General features: G+C 45.9%; 1 protein-coding gene and 1 non-coding gene across 3 annotated transcripts in view; one reads left to right on the forward strand and one right to left on the reverse strand.

Moving 5' to 3' along the window:
- Positions 1-7,109, reverse strand: part of HADH (hydroxyacyl-CoA dehydrogenase) — a 49,709-nt gene extending 42,600 nt beyond the window's left edge. For both annotated transcript variants that reach the window (XM_054726723.1, XM_008150259.3), the window contains exon 1: positions 6,884-7,109. In XM_054726723.1, coding sequence (XP_054582698.1) covers positions 6,884-7,015 — 132 coding nt within the window. In that variant the 5' untranslated portion in view covers positions 7,016-7,109. The remainder of the gene's footprint in view (positions 1-6,883) is intronic.
- A 6,811-nt stretch (positions 7,110-13,920) lies between these two features.
- Positions 13,921-14,000, forward strand: TRNAH-GUG (transfer RNA histidin (anticodon GUG)). The gene has a single exon. It is a non-coding gene; the product is annotated as a tRNA-His (tRNA).
- Positions 14,001-20,427: the final 6,427 nt, after the last annotated feature.

Consider the following 20,427-nt stretch of genomic DNA (forward strand, 5'->3'; position numbering starts at 1 on the left):
ATACAAACTGCTCTCTAGGAAGATTAATATGCAATGTCTGTTAGGATGAGTGGCGTTTTAGTGAAAGGACTAATTAAGAGGCTCCCACAAGAATCCAGGTAACAAGGCCTGGTCCAGGAATCACAAAGGAAAGCACAGGGGAGAACCTCCTCATGGAGGAGAGACTCTCAATCTTTTTCAGTGTGGGTTATAGGTCAGTGCTCAACCCTATCTGACCATGACCCTATCTTCAGAGTGCATGTGGCTGGAAGAACAACAATGGTAATAATAAGAGGAGAAAACTCTCTGGAAAAGTTAGAGGGAACATGATGAATTGAATTTTGGTAACTGACTTGGAGTCTACTGGCAGAAAGATGGCAGCAGAGCATCCAAATGGAGATGATCTAACTTTGAGTCTAGCTGGTATCGGTTGATTCCACATAGCCACAAAGGATCCCCTTGTCCGTAGAGGCCACATCTCCCCATAAGACAGCAGAGACCAGAGGTGTAGGCACAGCTATGGTTATCTCAGACTCTGGGATCTCTAGCCAGCAGAACAGGAGTTGAGAGAACAGAGTCCAGGCCCAGCTCTGCCTCTGACCCTTGACCCCAATATCATCTCTGTAGGAGTGATTATTATAATGGTCACATTACTTTGAATGGAATAAAGTGTTACATTTGTAGAATTTTTATTTTTTAAAAATATATTTTATTGATTTTTTACAGAGAGGAAGAGAGAGGGATAGAGAGTCAGAAACATCGATGAGAGATCAGCTGCCTTCTGCACACGCCCCACTGGGGATGTGCCCGCAACCAAGGCACATGCCCTTGACCGGAATCGAACCTGGGACCCTTGAGTCCGCAGGCCGATGCTCTATCCACTGAGCCAAACCGGTTTCGGCTGTAGAATTTTTAAAGTGCCAGGCTCTGTTGTAAATGCTTTTATGAAGTCACTGTAATACCCAAAAATGTCTATATGGAGCACTATTTTTTCTCAACAATCCACACAGTCTTTAAAATCTTTAGAATTGTTTGATCTCCCCATATCTCCCTATTAAATATCTTCCAAGATAGTCAAAAGAATCTAAAATAAGAGAAGTCAACACCAGATTAGATCTGAGGGAGCTATATAAAAGCATTAATTGAACAGTTACCATTGAACACACCAGTATGACTCTAAGCACTCAGTTCATTTACCTGTCATAACATTGTGATAGCATACATGAATTCCCAGGTAAGGGATAGAGGCAGAGAGGGGTTAAATGACTTGCCCAAGGCGCCCACAGCCAGAAGAGGAAGGGCTGGGATCCACACTCCAGCAGGCCCCTCACAGCCTGCTCAGTTTCAAGCACTGGACCACCACTCACCAGAAACTATCCCACCGCATCGTTAGCATAACCCAGGGGAGACAGAACAGAGAGCAGCAGCATTATCTTCCAGGAGAGCTGGGCAGTGAGGGCTATGCCTAAGGCAGATATGGGGAGAGGAGAGAAGGGGGAGGAAAGGTCATTAGAAACGCAAGTAGGGGACAAATAACAGTGAGGCTGTATCTACCACACAGCAGAGAATACCCCAAACCTGACTGAGGTGTCATTTCTGCTCTACAATGTCCAAAGGTATTCCATGGCATTCTTTTTATGCTGGTCAGCCCCTCCCCAAGTCCAAGAACTAATATGCTGACAGAAGCTGGTTTACTGTCCCAAAGAGCAGAGAACCACCCAATGAAGACGTGAGCAACAATACAGGAGGCGAGGGAAGAATGTCATGACAAACATATCCCATACCCTTGAGGAGGAAGTTAACACCTGGGAATAAAAAATTCCCTCCATAAGAACACTCACAAGAAGAGATTGTGTCAGTCTCCTGTGATCCCAAAACCTCTCCCAGGCCACTGCACTGTTTTCAAGCAAATTTCAACAGAGATGAACTCACTGCAAAACAGAGAGAATACAGAACAACTCTGATCCCTCTTCTATTTGGCATCAGAAAATTCAGAGCTGGGGGAGAGAAGAGAACGGTGAACAAATTCAGTGGCTGGGAGAAGCTTTTGGGTCCACCTGAGTCCTCATCAAGCATCACAAATGTCAGGAAAATGTTCCTCTGTAGCTGAGAATGTTGCCCCCTCCCTTCTTTTGTTTAACAGCCTAAGGAGCTCTCCTCAGAAGAAATGGGCACTTTTTGCTTTTTAAGAGGGACCAAAAACAAAAGCAAAGAAAAGTTTTGGGTGAGAAGAACCTAGATCCAACCCCCTTCAAGATGCAAACTTTCTCACTTCCTCCAAGAAGTGTAGAGCACTAAAAGGAAGTTTGTACTGGAGCCTTGAGAAATTCAGCCTCATAAATTCCATGCCCAGGGAACTCACTGACTCCTCACCAGTAACTTAATGAAAGCTACAAGCTCTCTGGGTTCCTTATATGAAAAAAGGCAATGTATAAGAAAAACTTATAAAGAACTTATTCTATAAACTGAAGAAAAGCACAGCTAGTACCTTTCTTCCCTTTTTTTCCTCCTTTATAAAGCAAAAAACAACCTGATCCCCACTCAAGGGTCATTTGATGCTGTAGTGTAAGCTTTGCCAGCCCAAGTATCCAGCTGAAGACAAATTGGCAATCAGAACCAAGTCAGAAGTGTATAATGGGCAAACAAAAATAACAAGTTAACCTGACTTAAATATTAACCTGCAGCCTAAGCAAATTTTTAAAATTTAAAACAAACAAAACAAATGACAGGCAAAGTAGACACCCTTGGAGAATACATATGTACAAATGACCTGTGCACTGATCAATTGTAATTAAGCACAGACCTCACTTGTCTTAAATTGCTTAACTGTTCAAGAAATGTGTCAGGCCCTCACAAAATCTGTTTAATTTTTTCCATGCTACTCAGCATAAACTGGAATATAGCAAAAATGATAAATAAAAAAATATTATGGACACAGACAACAGTGTGGTAATTGCTGAAAGGAAGGGGGACAGGGGAGGTGGAGGAGATTATAGAAGGGATAAATAGTGAATGGACACTTGACTTGGGGTGGTGAACACACACAATACATTGTACAGATGGCGTGTTATAGAATTGTGCACCTGAAACCTGTGTAATTTTTTTAACCAGTGTCACCCCAATAAATTCATTAAAAAGGAAACAGAAAAGATTGTAAACAGAACTACACCTTAAAATTAAAGCTACTTCAGAAAGAGTTAGGAAAGTGAAGCTAAATGTGACTTAATAGCCTACCTTAGATGCTAGTTTGTGCTTGTGGGTTTTTTGTTTGTTTGTTTGTTTGTTTTTTATTAATTTTAGAGAGGAAGGGAGAGGGATAGAAACATCGACGATGAGAGAGAATCATTCAGCGTCATCCCATGCACCCAAAGGTTGCCGGTTGGATTCCTGGTCGGGGCACATATGTAAGGCAACTGATCAATGTTTTTCTCTCACACATTGGTGTGTGTGTGTGTGTCTCTCTCTCTCTTTTTTCCCCTCTCTCCCTCTCTCTAAGCATGTCCTCAGGTGAGAATTAAAAAGAAAAAAAAGCTGTATGAGGATTAACAATACAACAAGGGAGGACAAAAAGTGCCTTCCCTCTTTTCAGAGGTCCCTGGACAACTGGTATTTGCCAATCAAGGTTAAGTGAGATGCAACAGATTCACAACCAATATTCTCCATCTACACATTACAGGCCTATCTTAGCAGCAACAATCTGAGATGGTATGAGGGGAGAAGGACAAAAGGACAAGCAATGAAGATAATAATCATAAAGGCAGCTAAGCCTCTGTGAGCTCTTACTCGGTGCCAGACACTGTGCTAAAGAGGCTGACTTGTGCTAAATCATTCAATCCTCTGGATTCTCCTATGAGGCTAGTGCTAGTGTTAGTCTTAGTTCAGAGATTAGGAGGCACAGAGGTTAAGTAACTTTCCCATGTTAAGACAGCCAACGTGAGGCAGAGCATATAGGTCATCCAATTCCCCATACTGAACTGGAGCCAATCTCCAGTCAAACACATCAACTACTTTTTGTGGCACTTAATAAGCAGAACAGAGTCACCCTCTATCAAAAGCTGTAGGTCAAGGAGCATGAAGAATGAAGCAATACTGCTTAGAACTACAAGCCTGAAGGTGGAGTTCAAAATGGATCAGCTAAACTGCTGAAACCAACCAACCTACTGGCTGAGAGTAGCACAGAGATGTTCTGCAGGAAAGTGTGGTTCCCTCCACAGGATTAGAGCTTTCATCTAAAGTGACTGAGGCTCTTGTAAACCTTGTTCTGTAAGAATGGAACTACTTACCCTATGACTGTCCACTATTTCAACTTTTGGAATGGCAGTCCATTGTATTTCCAACCTGTGGGATAAACTGCTCTCCCCCCACCCCCACTTAAATTTCAAAAGGCACTCACTCCCCTGGTCCAACTATTCAAGTCTGTGTTCCCATCAATGTCAACCTCCTCCCCGCTTTCTGAGATGAAAGCTCCAATACCATATCCATAATTTTAGGTGCTACCTGTGGGCATGGTTGTGCAGCATAACACCCCTTTTGGACAATAATGGATATAGCATTCTAAGAGCTGAACAACCTGAAACAATGCTTTCTACTTAGTTTCTAATCCTCTTCCACTGATGTCTTGAAGTCACCATTAACAACAGTTTCTGGACCCGTTTTTTCCTATATCGGTACTAGAGGACCGGTGCATGAATTCGTGCACAGGTGGGGTACCTTGGTCTGGCCGGCGATAGGGGTGAATCGGGGGGCCGTGTTGCCCAGTCCCCATTGGGGCCAATCAGGGCCAGCCAGCCATGGGGAGGGACTGCGGGAGGTTGGCTGGCCACAGGAGGTTAGCTGTGGGAGCGCACTGACCACCTGGCTGGCTGTGGGGAGGGACTGTGGGAGGTTAGCTGTGGGAGTACAGTGACCAACAGGGGGCAGCTCCTGCATTGAGCGTCTGCCCCCTGGTGGTCAATGCGTCATCATAGAGGCTGGTCGACCTGTCGAGAGGTCAACAGGTCATAATGGTCACAGGCTTTTATATATATAAATAATAGGCTTAAGGCCCTAATATCTTGTTTTTAAACAAATACATTATTTTATACCTTCCCACAACAAATCTCACTCTCACAGCTGTGGGAGATTTTTGGTGGAGCAGGGGAATACAAGTGTGCTCAAGCTTGAATATCCTATAATATAGTATAACTAGAGGCCCAGTGCATGATTAAATCATGCACATGTAGGGTCCCCTACACGCTTTCGCTTTCGATCATGGGGGAGCTGGGTGCCTGTCCGCTGGTGCACCAGGCTTTTCAGAAGCCTCCGGCGTGGCGAAGGCTTCTGAAAGGCCTGGTGCGGGAGTGGACAGGCACCCAGCTCCCCCGCTTTTGATGATCTGTGGCAGGACGTGAGCTCGCTGCCCTAGAGGCCCCTTCTGTGCCGCAGCACAGCCATGGCGCAGACGCTGAGCTCGTGCCGCCGCTGGCAACATGAGCTCAGCCTCCCGCTGGCCCAATCGGCCACCCCGGCCACCCCGAGTCCCGCCCCCCCGCGCCTCCTGGCCAATCGTGGACATAGCGAAGGTACGGTCAATTTGCATATTTGTCTATTATTAGGTAGGATATTTGGAACATTTAGGTTAAAGGCACTTGCTCCTCACATCTCATGTAGAACACAGATTAAGGGGACACCATAACCTAGCAGCCCAGGCATCCACACAATAAAAAGGGAAATGTATGTCCAAACACATTATCTCGGAAGAGAGAAATGGAAAACTGTAAGAAGTTAGAAGGATAAAAAGTTAATGAAATACGTATTTTAGGAGACAATGCAATCAAATTAATGTGTTGCAAAACATTTGCAGGGAGAGGAAAGTTAAGATACATAATAATAGTCAATGATTTTTAAAAGAGCAAGCATGGAAATGTGGACCTGACTGGAAGGACACTGAAAAATAAACTCTTTCATGACTGTAGCCACTGCATTTGAGTACTCCACTAAGAAAAACTAGATAATGGTCTCCACTTCAACAATACAAGGTGCAAAGGCTGAAATGATAAGAATATAATCAACTAAGACATGGGAATCAAGGTTCTCCAATATGAGCAGGAATTTGCGGGGAGGGCGGTTGGAGAAGCAGCAAATATCACAGTATCCAGGTAATCAATCGCACAACTGACCTTGAGCCACAGTTAGGCTGGAACATGGCAGTCTTGAAGATGGACATTGAGACTGGAGGCCCTCAGCCCCTTTGTCTTCTCCCTCTTTCTCCAAGTCCCTAAAATTTGCAGTTCTCAGCACAGAGGGCACTGGGTCAAAGGTCAATGTTGCCTTGCAAGGCCTTTGGCGGACTAACAGGGCCTCCCAAGCTCTTACTAGGTAACTTTGCAAAGTGCTACAAAAGCGATGACTATTATTATTCTTTGTAACCCAGAAAGCAAAGGAAACGCACGGGAGGTTGGAAGGAGATCCTTCAGGAGAGCAGAAAACTGCTCTTACAAAGACCGTATAATTCTAAAAAGTTCCAGGTCTCTGGAAGCAATAAGGGTGTAAGCCAAGGAGCAAGCAAGCAAGTTACGTCTCAACCTTGGACACAGACAATACTATCTTCTCTCAGCAGGACCCAGTTCCAAGTGCATTCGCTAGCACGCTCCACCCTGCCCGCTGGGGCCCTGGGCCCGGCTGGAATTTAGAGACGAGGAAACTGAGGCTCAGCCCCAAGACACTGTATCTTTGGGGAATGACCACGCACAGGCCCAGAAGCAAGACGTTTCAACTACACGGGGGAGGAGCATGGTGGAAATTCCCGGGTCTCCCGTGGACCCCGGCCTCTCCGCGGATCACCCCGCCGGGCCGCGGCCCGCCAGCGCTCTCAGTTCCGGGGGGCAGCAGAGCGAGCGGGGTGCGCTGCCAGGGGGCGGCTCACCTGGGCAATGCCGGCGCCCATCAGCCCGCCGCCGATGACCGCCACGTGCTTGATGACGATTTTCTTCGCCGTGGCTGAGGCTGTGGACGAAGAGGACACGCTGCGCACAAACTGCCTGGTGACGAAAGCCATGGTGCTGCGGGCAAACGGAGGCGGCGACGGCGTCCAGGCTCGGCGAAGAAGGCGCGCTGCGACGCACGACAGCCAGCGGACCTCTGGGGGCGGAGACCAGGCGGCCCCGCCTCCCGGCGTTCCCCGGGCGTTACCGTGACGTCACCGGAGAAGGGGCGGGGACTCGCGGCCCGCTCAGCTCATTGGCGGAGGCCGCGGGGACGGCTTTCCGGCGTCCGAGCGCGGCGTCCACGTGGGCTGGCGCGGGCCGCCGCCTGCTGCCGCGGAGATGCGGAGCCTGGCGTCGGACCCCGGGTCGCAGCGGGGCAGGGCGGTTAGCGTGCAGGCCATTCCTCGGAAAGCCACAGACGCCTGGTAAGAGGGAGGCATAGTGTTGGCTTCTTACATCGTCGCCTCTGGTGCTCGTGCCAACCTCAGCGCCGAGTTTATACGTGATCTTTGGTGGTGGTGATAAAGGCACCCAAAATGAGCAACCTTGATTCCTGTCACCTAGTAACCAGCTCTGGGGGTTATTTTATTCCTGTGGATGATGAGTGTTTTCTGCTAAGACAGAAATAAACCAGCTGCTCAACAATCGAAATTAATGTCTAACAGCCCCTGAGTCCCAAAGTAAAGATCGCGCCCAGGGAGTTAGACAGCTGACGGTTTGAGGTCAAAGGGCAGCCTTTGTAGAGTAATCGATACCAACTAGGCTAATCTCCCTCGTGTGAGTAATTTTGAATTACAGTAACTTAGTAATAGCGAACTTTACTCACTTATTTTTATTTTTTATTTTTTTTCCAATTTTTTTATTAAGGTATTATATGTGTACATATCTTACCATTGCCACCCCCCACCCCACTCCCATATATGCCCTCACCCCCCAGAGTTTTGCATCCATTGGTTATGCTTATATGCATGCATACAAGTCCTTTGATTGATCTCTTATCTCCCCCACCTCTCCCTAACCTTCCCCCTGTAATTTGTCACTTATTTTTAAATATGTAATAAGAACTCACAGACTCACCATCGAATCAAAAGTAGGCCTCCTCCTATGGGACGTATATACCTAAGGAATTCTGTGTTCACCATTCCTCTGCTTTGATCTCATCTAATCCTGTAAAAATATGGGAGAAGCACTTTTGCTGGGGACTGTTGGGCTTGGGAGAGATAGGGTCACATCCAAATAGTAAAGTCCCTTAAATGCTAGTATGTAGCAAATGCAAAACGCCGTGGGATCAGAAAGGGGAAAGGAAAATTACACAGAGAAACCTGATAATTTGAAGAATAAGTGTATCAGAAAGAGAAAGGTTTCAAGCCAGAGGAAGCAGCATGTGCAAAGGTAGAAACAAGAAAATATTGCCACAGGAGAAGAGGAATTTGGTGTGAAGAGAGCAAGGATGATAAATTAGGAGGATGCATGGATGACCCCTAGATGGATTTTAACCTTTCACTCTCAGTTACAAGTTGTGTCTAATGCAAGGCCAAACGTGTTCTAATGACAGTGTTGTCACTATATTTTTTTATTTATTTTTTGTTAATCCTCACCCGAGGATATTTTTTCCATTGATTTTTAGAGAGAGTAAGCGGGGAGAGGGAGGGAGAGAAACATCAATGTGAGAGAGACACATTGATTGGTTGCCTCCCACATGCGCCCTGACCTAGGAGCCTTGGATCAAGCCTGCAACCGAGGTACACACCCTTGACCCTGAATCAAACCTGAGACCCTGCGGTCCACGGCCGACGCTATAACCAGCGAGCCAAACTGGCCAGGGCATCACGATATATATTCTTTAAATGTGTGTAATGTCAAACAATGCCAAGAATTATGCATTTGCAGATCCATGATTTGTTTTCCTCAGGAAAGAGAGAATAACCAGTGCTGTATTTTTGAGTGACTCTCAAGTCTGAGGCTATCTGTATTATGTAAACGTGATGCTGAGAAAGGACCACTGAGTGAGAGGAGCCCTGGCTTAGTCCCTGGTGGGCAGTATGACCATCTGCAGACACCTCCTGGGCTCCAGTGTCTTTGTCTATCAAAGGAAACATTTGGACAGATAACTTTGCAGCTGTTTTATACTGAGAGTCTAACTCCCATGTACAGTCTTCTGAAGCAAGGGCCACCCTGCCCCAACTCCTGCACAATCCTGGTCTGATGACAGTTACAATAGATTCATTCTCCTTTTGCCAGGACTGCTGGTCTTTTCCCAAGGGTGGCCTTGGGCTTTCGGGTGCCCGGTAACGACTTCTGTGGCCCTTGCCTTGCACATTCACCCTGTTCTTGGGGTCATGCTTCCTTTCTGCAGAATGGAGTGCTGGGAAGCGTGACCTTGGTCACTGAACCAACTCAGAGACAGCAAAGGGCTGGCACAGAGAATGGAGTAAGTAATGCCTACTTTGTTTAGTCCTATAAACGGCAAATTGTAATATTTAAAAAACTGGTATCAAAGAAGCATTATTTTATTTTTTAAATATATTTTTATTGATTTTTTTACAGAGAGGAAGGGAGAGGGATAGAGAGTTAGAAACATCGATGAGAGAGAAACATCGATCAGCTGCCTCCTGCACAACCTCTACTGGGCATGTGCCCGCAACCAAGGTACATGTCCCTTGACCAGAATCGAACCTGGGACCTCTCGGTCCGCAGGCCGACACTCCATCCACTGAGCCAAACCGGTTAGGGTAAGAAGTATTATTTTAAAATATACATGGTGGTGGGCTCTCGGAGTGGCAGAAGCAGGGAGTGCAATTGGCCCTTTCCTTCTAACAAATTGGCAGTATACAAAAAGTATCAAAGCCTTCCAGTCATCCTGCTTTGTGAGGTAGGCAGGCAGAGCGGAGCTGACACTGTCTTCACACTGTCCTGTGATAGATACAGTGACCCAAGGACAGTGTGTGTTAATCAGGAACACTAAGGGGGAGGATTCACTGAGTACATTGGAATTTTCCTTCTATTTGTGGGAAATGATGATTTCTGGCTTACTGGGGAAACAGTGTTTTGTTGAGTGCTTTTTAGATTTCATATGGCAGAAAACCAGATTTCATGTGACTACTCAGGGTGGCCCAAGAGCAAAGCCCAGAAAGTTCAACCAAAAGCTAACCTACTGCAGAATTAATGAGGGTTGACATTGCTACACTTGTCAGCAGAGTTTTCAAGGAAATTAGTCATATGATAAGCATAAAATATATACTTAGCTTGAGAAGGGCAGTCATGTATTGCTCTATCCCACTAAAAGATATTCTCTTATAAAACATACTAGAGGCCCAGTGCACAAATTCGTGCCCCAATGGAGTCCCTTGGCCTGGTCTGCGAGATCTGGCCGAAACTGGCTATCTGACATCCCCAGAGGGGTCCCGGATTGCGAGAGGGCGCAGGTCAGGCTAAGGGACCCCACCAGTGCATGATCAGGGCTGGAGAGGGACATGGGAGGTTGGCCAGCCTGGGAGGGACCGCAAGAGGGATTCAGGGCATGTCTGGCCCAGCTCGCTCAGCCACTATTGGCTGGACCCCAGCAGCAAGCTCACCTACTGCCCGGAGCGTCTGCCCCCTGGTGGTCAGTGCATGTCAGAGCCATGCGGCCTTAGCATATCATTAGCATACTAGAAGCCCATTGCATGAAGTTTCGTGCAATAGACTTTTCCTTCACCTGGCTGCCGGCACCAGTTTTCTGCCAGCAGCAGTTTTCCTCTGGCCACCCGCGATCAGAGCGCCTCCAGCCAGCACGATCGGCCACCCCGAGAGGAACTCCGATCGGGAGGCACTCCGATCAGTGGGTGGCCAGAGGAAAACTGCTGCTGGCAGAAAACTGTTGCCAGCAGCCACGCAATCGGCCACCCCGAGTTCCGCCACCAGCGTCTTCTGTTCCGCCACCAGCGTCTTCCGCCGGCCCCATGGGTCCTTCCACAGCGCCGGTGGTTTAGACCCCCGCTCCTACCGCCAGCCAATCGGCCACCTTGAGTCCTGCCCCCCGCGCCTCCAGCCGGCCCAATCGTGGGCGTAGCGGAGTGATGCAATTTGCATATTACCTTTTTATTATGTAGGATTACACATAGATTGGTTGAACAGAAGACCAGACACTTAGCATATTAAGCTTTTATTATATAGGATAAGGTAAAATCTCTAATAACAGTGAACAATTTTACAAATAACTTTATCTTCTTTAGCTTTTAGAAACAAATTTGTCCTGGCAAACTTTAAGCTTTGATTGTGTTAATACCTGCTCTCTACTTTTATCTTTTCCTCTACTGAGAAAATTCATTAAGTCCTCACAATAACCCTATTTGATATGTACTAAAGGTACCCCTCTTTTACATGTAAGGAAACAGGCCCAGAGAGGTTCAGAAACTTGGTCAAGGTCACACAAGTTTGGCACAGGCAGAATTCAAACCCAGAACAGTCTGTTTTCAGGGCTTGTGTTCTTAACCATTATGCTGTTTTGTCTCTCTTCATAACAACCCAAAGCCTACCACTGCTATTTTCCTCTGAAGGTGAAGAAATCAAGGTTCCAAACAGTTAAATCATTTATTAAATGTAACCTACCTAATAACTGGCCAGGCTCAGATTTTAACCCACTCTGACCTCAAGGCTCCCACTCATTTCATACTTTCATACTCCTTAGAAAGTTGCTTGCTGTTAGACGGAAAAAAAAAAATTGGGAGTGGTTTCCAGTAAACGTTACATATGTCTGAATTTGGAACTTAATTGTTTTACTAATATAAAGGTTAAGCAGATTAATTTACTTAGGCATTCTTACTAAGAAACCCCAGAACTGCAACTTTCACACAATGATTCCAATGTTTACATCTATAGACACTACAAGAGCCATGGGTGGGTTTTTGTTTTTTTAAAATTACAGTTGACATACAATATTAGTTTCAGGTGTACAACCCCATGATTATACCTTTATATAACATACTAAGTAATCATGCCAATAAATCTAGTACCATATATAGTTATTACAATACTAGAGGCCCAGTACACAAAATTCGTGCACGGGGAGGAGGTTTCCTCAGCCTGACCTGCACCCTCTCGCAATCTGGGAACCCTCAGGCAGGCTCCCTCCTCCCAACAGTGGATTCTGCGAGGAATGGGGCTCCCTCCTCCCTCTTGTTGCAATCCAGTTTGAAAGCTGGCCAAACCCCTGAAAGCACGAGACCCAGAGTTCCACAGCACCCTGGTGGCCCGGGGCCCACAGACCCTTCTCACCACCGCGCCCAAGAGGCCCAGAGCCCACAGACCCTTCTCACTTCCATGCCTCGGTGGCCCGGGGTTAAAGACCCTTTTCACTACCACCGCACCTCAGAGGCCCAGGGCTCACAGACCATTCTTGCCGCAGCCACACCCCAGCGGCCCAGAGCCCACAGATCTCTCCTGCCACCATAGCCCAGAGGCCCAGAGCCCACAGACCCTTCCCTCCTGCATGCCTCGGTGGCCTAAAGCCCACAGATCTCTCCCACTGCTATGCCCCAGAGGCCCAGAGCCCACAGACCCTTCCCTCCTGTGTGCCTCAGTGGCCGAAGGCCCACAGATCTCTCCCACTGCTACGCCCCAGAGGCCCAGAGCCCACAGACCCTTCCCTCCTGCGTGCCTCAGTGGCCGAAGGCCCACAGATCTCTCCCACTGCTACGCCCCAGAGGCCCAGAGCCCACAGACCCTTCCCTCCTGCGTGCCTCGGTGGCCTAAAGCCCACAGATCTCTCCCACTGCTATGCCCCAGAGGCCCAGAGCCCACAGACCCTTCCCTCCTGCATGCCTCGGTGGCCTAAAGCCCACAGATCTCTCCCACTGCTATGCCCCAGAGGCCCAGAGCCCACAGACCCTTCCCTCCTGCGTGCCTCGGTGGCCTAAAGCCCACAGATCTCTCCCACTGCTACGCCCCAGAGGCCCAGAGCCCACAGACCCTTCCCTCCTGCGTGCCTCGGCAGCCCAGGGTTAAAGACCCTTCTCGCCGCCGACACCACTGCGCCTCAGATGCCCAGGGCTCACAGACCCTTGTCGCTGCCGCCGCGCCTCGGAAGCCCAGAGCCCACAGAGACCCTTCCCGCCTGCATGCCTTGGCGGCCTGGGGCCCACAGATCTCTCCCGCCCACCACACCACAGAGCCCACAGACCCTTCCTGCTGCGTGCCCGGGGCCCACTGTTCGGTCATCCATCCTGGTCATGACGGCCCTAGGCTATTATGAGTATAGATTATTGACCATATTCCCTATGCAGTATTTTACATTCTCATGAATATTCTGTAACTACTAATTTTATTTCGAAATGCCTTCATCTTTTTCACCCAACCTCCCAATCCCTCTCCCATCTGGCAACTGTCAAAATGAGTGTTTCTATTCTGAGTCTGTTATTCTGTTATCTGAGTCTGTTTCTATTCTGCTTGTTTGTTTATTTTGTTTTTTAGATTCCACATATAAGTGAAATCTTTATTGGCATTTGTCTTTCTCTAACTTATTTCACTTATTTCACTTATAATACCGTCTAGGTCCATCCATGTTGTTGCATATTTCATTGTTTTTTATGGTTGAGTGATATTTCGTTGTATATATGCACAACTTCTTTATCCATTCGTTTCTTGACAGATACTTAGGTTGCTTCCATATCTTAGCCATCTATACATATGAAGAGGTAATATGCTAATTGGCCATTTCGGTGTCCCAGTAATGACCAATTTGCATATTGACAGACCAGCAGGTGCGCACGCAGCATGGGTACTTGCATGAGGCTCACTTCCCTGCCCCCAGCGCCAGAGTCCTCTTTTTCTCCCGGGTGCATGTGCCTGACAAACACCCCCATGACACTGCGCCCCATCCAAGAGCACTCTGCCTGGGGACGCCACAAACCGAGGCGGCTGCAGGTCCCAGAGAGGAAAGCAGTACTAAGGACGAAAAGCATAGAATTTTAAATTAGCCTGTATAAAGAGTAAAAGAGCCCTGACCGGTGTGGCTCAGTGGATAGAGCGTCGGCCTGTGGAGTGAAGGGTCCCGGGTTCGATTCCCGGTCAAGGGCATGTACCTTGGTTGCGGGCACATCCCCAGTAGGGGGCGTGCAGGAGGCAGCTGATGGATGTTTCTCTCTCATCCATGTTTCTAACTCTCTATCCCTCTCTCTATCCCTCTCTCTTCCTCTCTGCAAAAAATCAATTAAAAAAAAGAGTAAAAGAATGAGGAGGTGGAAGATGGGAAAGAAGGGATGGCCGTAGGGAAGAATTTTATAAAGGAATCAGTAGAGAACAGAGTTAAAGAAGGAAAGAGGATGTATGAGTGAACTGTAGGAGCTATAATGAAAATCAAGTATAGTTGTGTACTGGGGACAGATTTTAAAAGTAGGAGTTAGAAAAGATAAATTATAGTGAATAATTAGACAGGTAGATAGATAGATATTAACCCTTTGCACTCGCTTTTTTCTCGATTCCTGCTACCTATGCTAACCGTGTCGAGTCACACTCGACATCTGAGTGCAAAAGGTTAAAACAGTGGAAGTAAGTAGAGAAGAGTGTATGGGAAAGGTAGGATGAGAGAGAAAGAGGGAGAGAAGGAAAGTTTTAAAGGGGAGCCAGTAGAGTTTAAAAGGAGAATGGGAAGAAGGAAGAAATGGGGGAGGGAGCAAAGCAGGTCTGAGGGAGGAAGTGAAGAAAAAATTAAGGTGGAAAGGAAGGAAAAGGGGAGGGAGGGGTAAAGATAAAGGAAAGAAGGAATGTGGGGAGGAAGGGAGGGTAGGAGAAAGATGGGAAGAAGGATGATGGAGCAGAAGTAGGAAATAAAGAGGAAAGAAAGTTTATAAATGATGAGTCAGTAGGAAACAGTTACATAAAGGAGAGAGAAAAATTGTGTGAGAGGGAGAAGCCAATAAGGAAGTCAAATACAATTGTGTGTGAAGGGGATAAGATTTAAAAAAATAGTTAATAGGGGTGACCAGGTCGGCAGGAGAGGGCAGTTCGGGGGATCAGGCTGGCAGGGGAAAGTAGTTAGGGCAGGCAGGCAGGTGAGTGGTTAGGAGCTAGAGATCCGGGATTGTGAGATGGATGTCCAGCTGCCAGTCTAGTCCCAATCCCTGTGGGCTCCTGCATTGGAGACGGTACAGGTCGGGCTGAGAGGACACCCCCCGCCCCGTGCATGAATTTCATGCACTGGGCCTCTAGTCCTATATAATAAAAGGCTAATATGCAAATTGTTCCCATGGGCAGGAGTTCGACTGACCAGGAGTTAGATGTGCACTGACCACCAGGGGGTGGCACGGAACATGGTGGTTGTCAGCGATGCGGCGCTGGCAACAGGCAGCAGTGGAGGCACTGCCAGCCCCGATGGGGCCCAATGAGAGCGGGACCAAGGCAGGATGGTGGAGCAGGTGAGGGGGCGGTGCCAGACCAAGGCGGGTGCAAGCGGGGGTCCCAGTGGCCCTCCAGTCACCCCACAGATTGTCTCTGATTGCCAGCCAGGCCTAGGGACCCTACCTGTGCACGAATTATGTGCACTGGGCCTCTAGTTGTAAATAATGCTGCAATAAACATGTGGGTGTATATGTCTTTTCAATTTAATGTTCTGGGTTTCTTCAGATAAATACCCAGAAGTGGAGTTACTGGGTCCTTCTTTGTCTCTTACTATAGCCTTTATTTTAAAGTCTATTTTATCTGTTATTGGTATTGCTACCCTAGCTTTTTCACTTGTTTTATTTTCATTTTCATGAAATATCTTTTCCCCCCTTTACTTTTAGTCTGTGTTTGCTTTCAATCTAAATTGAGTCTCTTGTAGACAGCATATATAAGGATCTTGTTTTTTTATCCATTCAGCCACAGTATATCTTGATTGGAGCATTTAACCCATTTGCATTTAAAGTAATTGTTGATAGATATGGATTTATTGCCAGTCTGTTTATTATTCATATTTTTTATCTTTTTCTTCTCTTCTTTTTAAAAAAATATATTTTATTGATTTCAGAAAGGAAGGGAAAGGGAGAAAGAGACCGAAACATTAATGATGAGAGAGAATCATTGATTGGCTGCCTATTGCACACCCCTATTGGGGATCATTTCTTGTAATATGGTTTGGTGGTAATGAACTCCTTTAGCTTTTTCTTATCTGGGAAGCTCTTTATAAGTCTTTCAATTCTAAATGATGGCTTTGCTGGGTGGAGTAATCATGGTTGTATGTCCTTGCATTTTATCACTTTGAATATTTCTTGCCAATCCCTTCTGACCTGCAAAGTTTCTGTTGAGAAATCAGCTAACAGCCTTATGGGAGCTCCCTTGTAGATGACTATCTGCTTTTCTTTTGCTGTTTTTAAGATTCTTTGTCTTTAACCTTTGGCATTTTAATTATGATATGTCTTGATGTGGGCCTTTTTGGGTCCATCTCATTTGGGACTCTGCTTCCTGGACCTGTATGTCTATTTCCTTCACCAGGTTAGAGTACTTTTCTATTGTTTTTTTTTTCAAATAGGTTTTCAATTTCTTGCTCTCTCACTTCTCCTTCTGACACCCCCACGATGCAAATGTTAGTATGCATGAAGTTGTCCCAGAGGCTCCTTACAACTATCCTCATTGTTTTGGATGCTTTTTTTTCTTTTTGCTGTTCTGATTGAATGTTTTCTGCTTCCTTATATTTTGAATTGCTGATTTGATTCTCAACTTCATCTACTCCACTGTTGATTTCCCATCTACTCCATTTCAGTTAGTGGATCCCTCATTTCTGTCTGGTTCTTTTTTATGGTTTTTGTGTCTTTTTTTTTTTTATGCTGTTGAAGTTCTAAGTTTCTTAAGCATGTTTATAAGCATTGTTTTCAACTCTGTATCTGGTAATTTGCTTGCTCCATTTCATTTAGTTCTTTTTTCTGGAGATTCATCTGGCTCTTTTATTTGAGACCTATTTCTTATTTCCTCATTTTGACTTCTTCCCTGTGCTTGTCTCTATGTATTAGGTAGAGCTGCCACGTCTCCCTGACTTGATAGAGTGACCTTGTAGAGTAGGTGTCCTATAGAGCCCAATGGCACATCCTCCCCAATCACCTAAGCTGGGCACTCCAGGTGTGCCTCTTTGTGAGCTGTGTGCACTGTCCTATTGTAGTTGAGCCTTGATTGCTATTGGTATCATCAGGAAGTATTGATCCCTAGGCTGATCGGCTTCAAAGACTAGCTGCGAGTAAAGTGGAGGAGCTGCTAGGGGACAACCTGATGGAGTAGGACTTGTGTCAGCAGGGCATTGGTGTCCACCAAATCTGCCCCTGAAGTTGTCCATTGGGTGCACTGGTTTTGGGGCCTCCCAGAGGTGCAAAGTCAGTCACCACCTGGGCGTTGCCTAGGACCATCCAGCATGAGGTAAAGAGCAATCTGTAGCTGGCTGCTTTTGTGCTGGGCTTGGAGGTGCCTGGGAGAGGCCAAACTGTGAACCAAGGCTGGCTGTCTCTACTGTCAGGTCTAGGGCCACTTAGCAAGAGGTATGGGGTACAAAGAGACCAGATGCTGCTTGTTTGAGGGATTTTAGTAAAAGTATGAAGCATGCGCCAAGACAGGCTATTCTTATGGAAAAGCCTCTAGAAACTGCTTGGGTAGACCCTCGAATTTGGTGGGGTAGAGATCTCAGGGAATCACCAGGGCAGAGTAAACAGTGATAGATATGGCACCCTCCTGCCAGCTCTGTTGTAGGAGGGCTTATCAAAAGAACAATGGCCTCTGCCAGCACTTTTGTCTGGGAGAAAGCTGCTCCCCCCCTTCCCCAGCTCTCATCCTGATTCCAGACAATTCAATTCCTCCACAAATATCCCTGGTGCCTTTTCAGCTGCTACCCCAGTGCTGGAGCTCAGAGGGAGTGAATCAAAGTAAGTCTGTGTGCAGGCCCTTTAAGAAGAATTGGCTGGGACTCCAGCAGCCTCCATCTTACTCAGCCTCAACCCCTACTGGTTTTTATAGCCAGCAATTATGAGAACTTCTCTTTCCAGCACTGGAACCCTGGGCCTGGGGGCCTGGTGTTGGGCTGATACCCCTCACTCCTCTGAAGCCAAGTTATCCCTCCCAATTTTTATCTGTCACACGTGGGTGTTCCACATCTCTGCCCCTCCTACCAGTCTCGTTGTGGCTTCTTTAAATCCCTAGTTGTAGGACTTCCATTCAGCTAAATTTTAGGCAGTTCTGATGATAGTTGTTCTGTAGTTTAGTTGTAATTTTGATATGGTTGTGGGAAGATGTGAGTGCCATGTTTATCTATGCCACCATCTTGACTGGAAGTCTCAGCATTTCTTACTACTATAAGGCAGGTCTTGTGGTGGTAAATTCTTTCAACTTCTGTATATGTGGAAAAGTCTTTATTTCTCCCTCATATCCAAAGCATCACTTTACTGGTTATATTATTACTGGATGATTTCTCTCTTTCAATAATTTTAATATTTAATTCCATGGTCTGCTAGTTTGTAGGGTCTCTGCTGGAAAATTTGATGATGATCTAATGGGGTTTCCTTTATATGTTCTCATCTTCTATTCCTTGGCCTTGAGAATTTTTTCTTAAACTGTCATTAATTTTGACAGTTTTAATATATTATGCCTTGGAGAAGGCCTTTATGGATTTAAATAATTAGGTATTCTATTAGCTTTTTTGGATTTGAGGATCCAATTCTTTCCATAGATTTGGGAAGTTTCTGTTGATTATTTATTTGAATAGAATCTTTTATTCTTAGCATTTTGTTGAATTTATTTGGGATAAGATTGGTTAATAAAATTTAATAGGCTCTTAGTTCCCTTCTCCCACTCTTTTCCTTCTGATATATCCATTATTCTTATATTGCTCTATCTAATGGAGTCAGATAGTTCTTGTAGAGTTCTTTCTTTTTATTTATTTATTTTATTACTCTCGATTCTCTCTTATTCCACCTGGGTCATTTCTAAATTTCTGTCTTCTATACCGGTAATTCTTTCTTCCATCTGGTCTGCTCAATTTCATAAGCTCGCTAGTTCATTCTTGATCTCATTGTTTTGAGTTATTTAGCTACAGAATTTCTGTTTAGTTCTTTTTTATAGTTTTAGTCTCTTTGGTAAAATACTTTTCTTGTCCATTGATTTTTAGAGTGTGTTGAATTATTTCTCTGAGTTTTCTTGTACCTCATTGAGGTTTTTTTTTAAAAAAAACCACAGTTGAATTCTCTGTCACTTAAATCACAGTATTCAATGCCTTTATTTTCTGGAGATTTTTTTCTAAATGCCCTTGTTAACTTGGTTATTCATTGTGCTTTGTGGATTACTTCTCTTCCTGAGCATTTGTGGGAATGGAAACTTAAAAAAAAAAAAATTACTCGTCACTTCAGTGTTTTAACAAGTTGTTAAGTAGAAGTTTTTCTTTTGTTTTCCAGTAGGTGGTGCTAAAGCACTAATTTTTATTCTGGAATCTCGAGCCGTGTACCTCCACCATGAAAAACGCTTCATATTTCCTATGTAGGTGGGCATCCCATTTACATTGGGTTGTCTCTATCTCATTGTGTCTATCACTAGATTTGGAAATGGCAGGGTATGGGTCTTCTGTATGTTCCTGATGCTGCCTTCCTGTAGCCAAAAGCCACCAGCCAGAGCTGCTCAGTCTGAGTGGACCCAGCTGCCTCTACCAGGCTATGCTGCTATGGGTGGGGAAAGGTGGGCAGGGGCAAACTGGTTCACATATTTGGGACTCTGTTTCTCTTCAGTGGATTTAGACAAAGGGTACAGACCATCACATCACCATGCTGTTCACAGACGACATAAGCTGAAAAGTTTTTTCCAGCTCCTTTTTTCAGCCAAGTAAGGATTTTACGGCCAGATTAGGCCACAGGTGGGTGGGGTGGGCTGGTTCCCAGCTCTGCTAAATCCTCTGTCTGGTGCAAGTGGGATAAGGAATGCTGGAACCCTTTATACTGCTACTCTGCTTCTTGGCCCAGCCTCAATGTGTGCCAGCCACCCAGGCCCAATTACTGCCTCTGCCCCTCCAGTTTGCCTTGTGGAGGTTACAACCCAACTGATCACTGCTATCCTGTCTGCTGGAGCCAGAGTAGGCACCAGACTGCACAAGGCTTCTGTCTCTATCTTCCCCTCACCTCCCGTCCTGTCTCTGCCATTTGCTCAGATATGCCCACATTCAGGTGTCTCAATGAGTGTCAGCAGGGAATCCTTTGTAGAATTATAGTTGTCCAACTTGTAACTTCAAGAGGAGAGACCTGGAGGTCCTTCACATCGCCATGCTGTTCACTGTCCTACAATGATTTTTGACTTACAGAAAATATGCAGAGATGGTATAGAGAGTTCATATATTCCCCTCACCCAGCTTCCCTTGATTTTGACATCTTACATAACCATGGTACCTTTGCCAAAAAATAAGAAATTAAATTGGTACAATACTATTAACTAAACTCCAGGTTTTATTGGGATTCACTGTTGTTGTTTTTCCCTTAATATAGTATATTGTTCCAGGATCAAGTCTGGTATA

This window comes from Eptesicus fuscus, chromosome 2 (genome assembly GCF_027574615.1).
Source record: "Eptesicus fuscus isolate TK198812 chromosome 2, DD_ASM_mEF_20220401, whole genome shotgun sequence".
In the NCBI taxonomy this organism is placed as follows: Eukaryota; Metazoa; Chordata; class Mammalia; order Chiroptera; family Vespertilionidae; genus Eptesicus; species Eptesicus fuscus.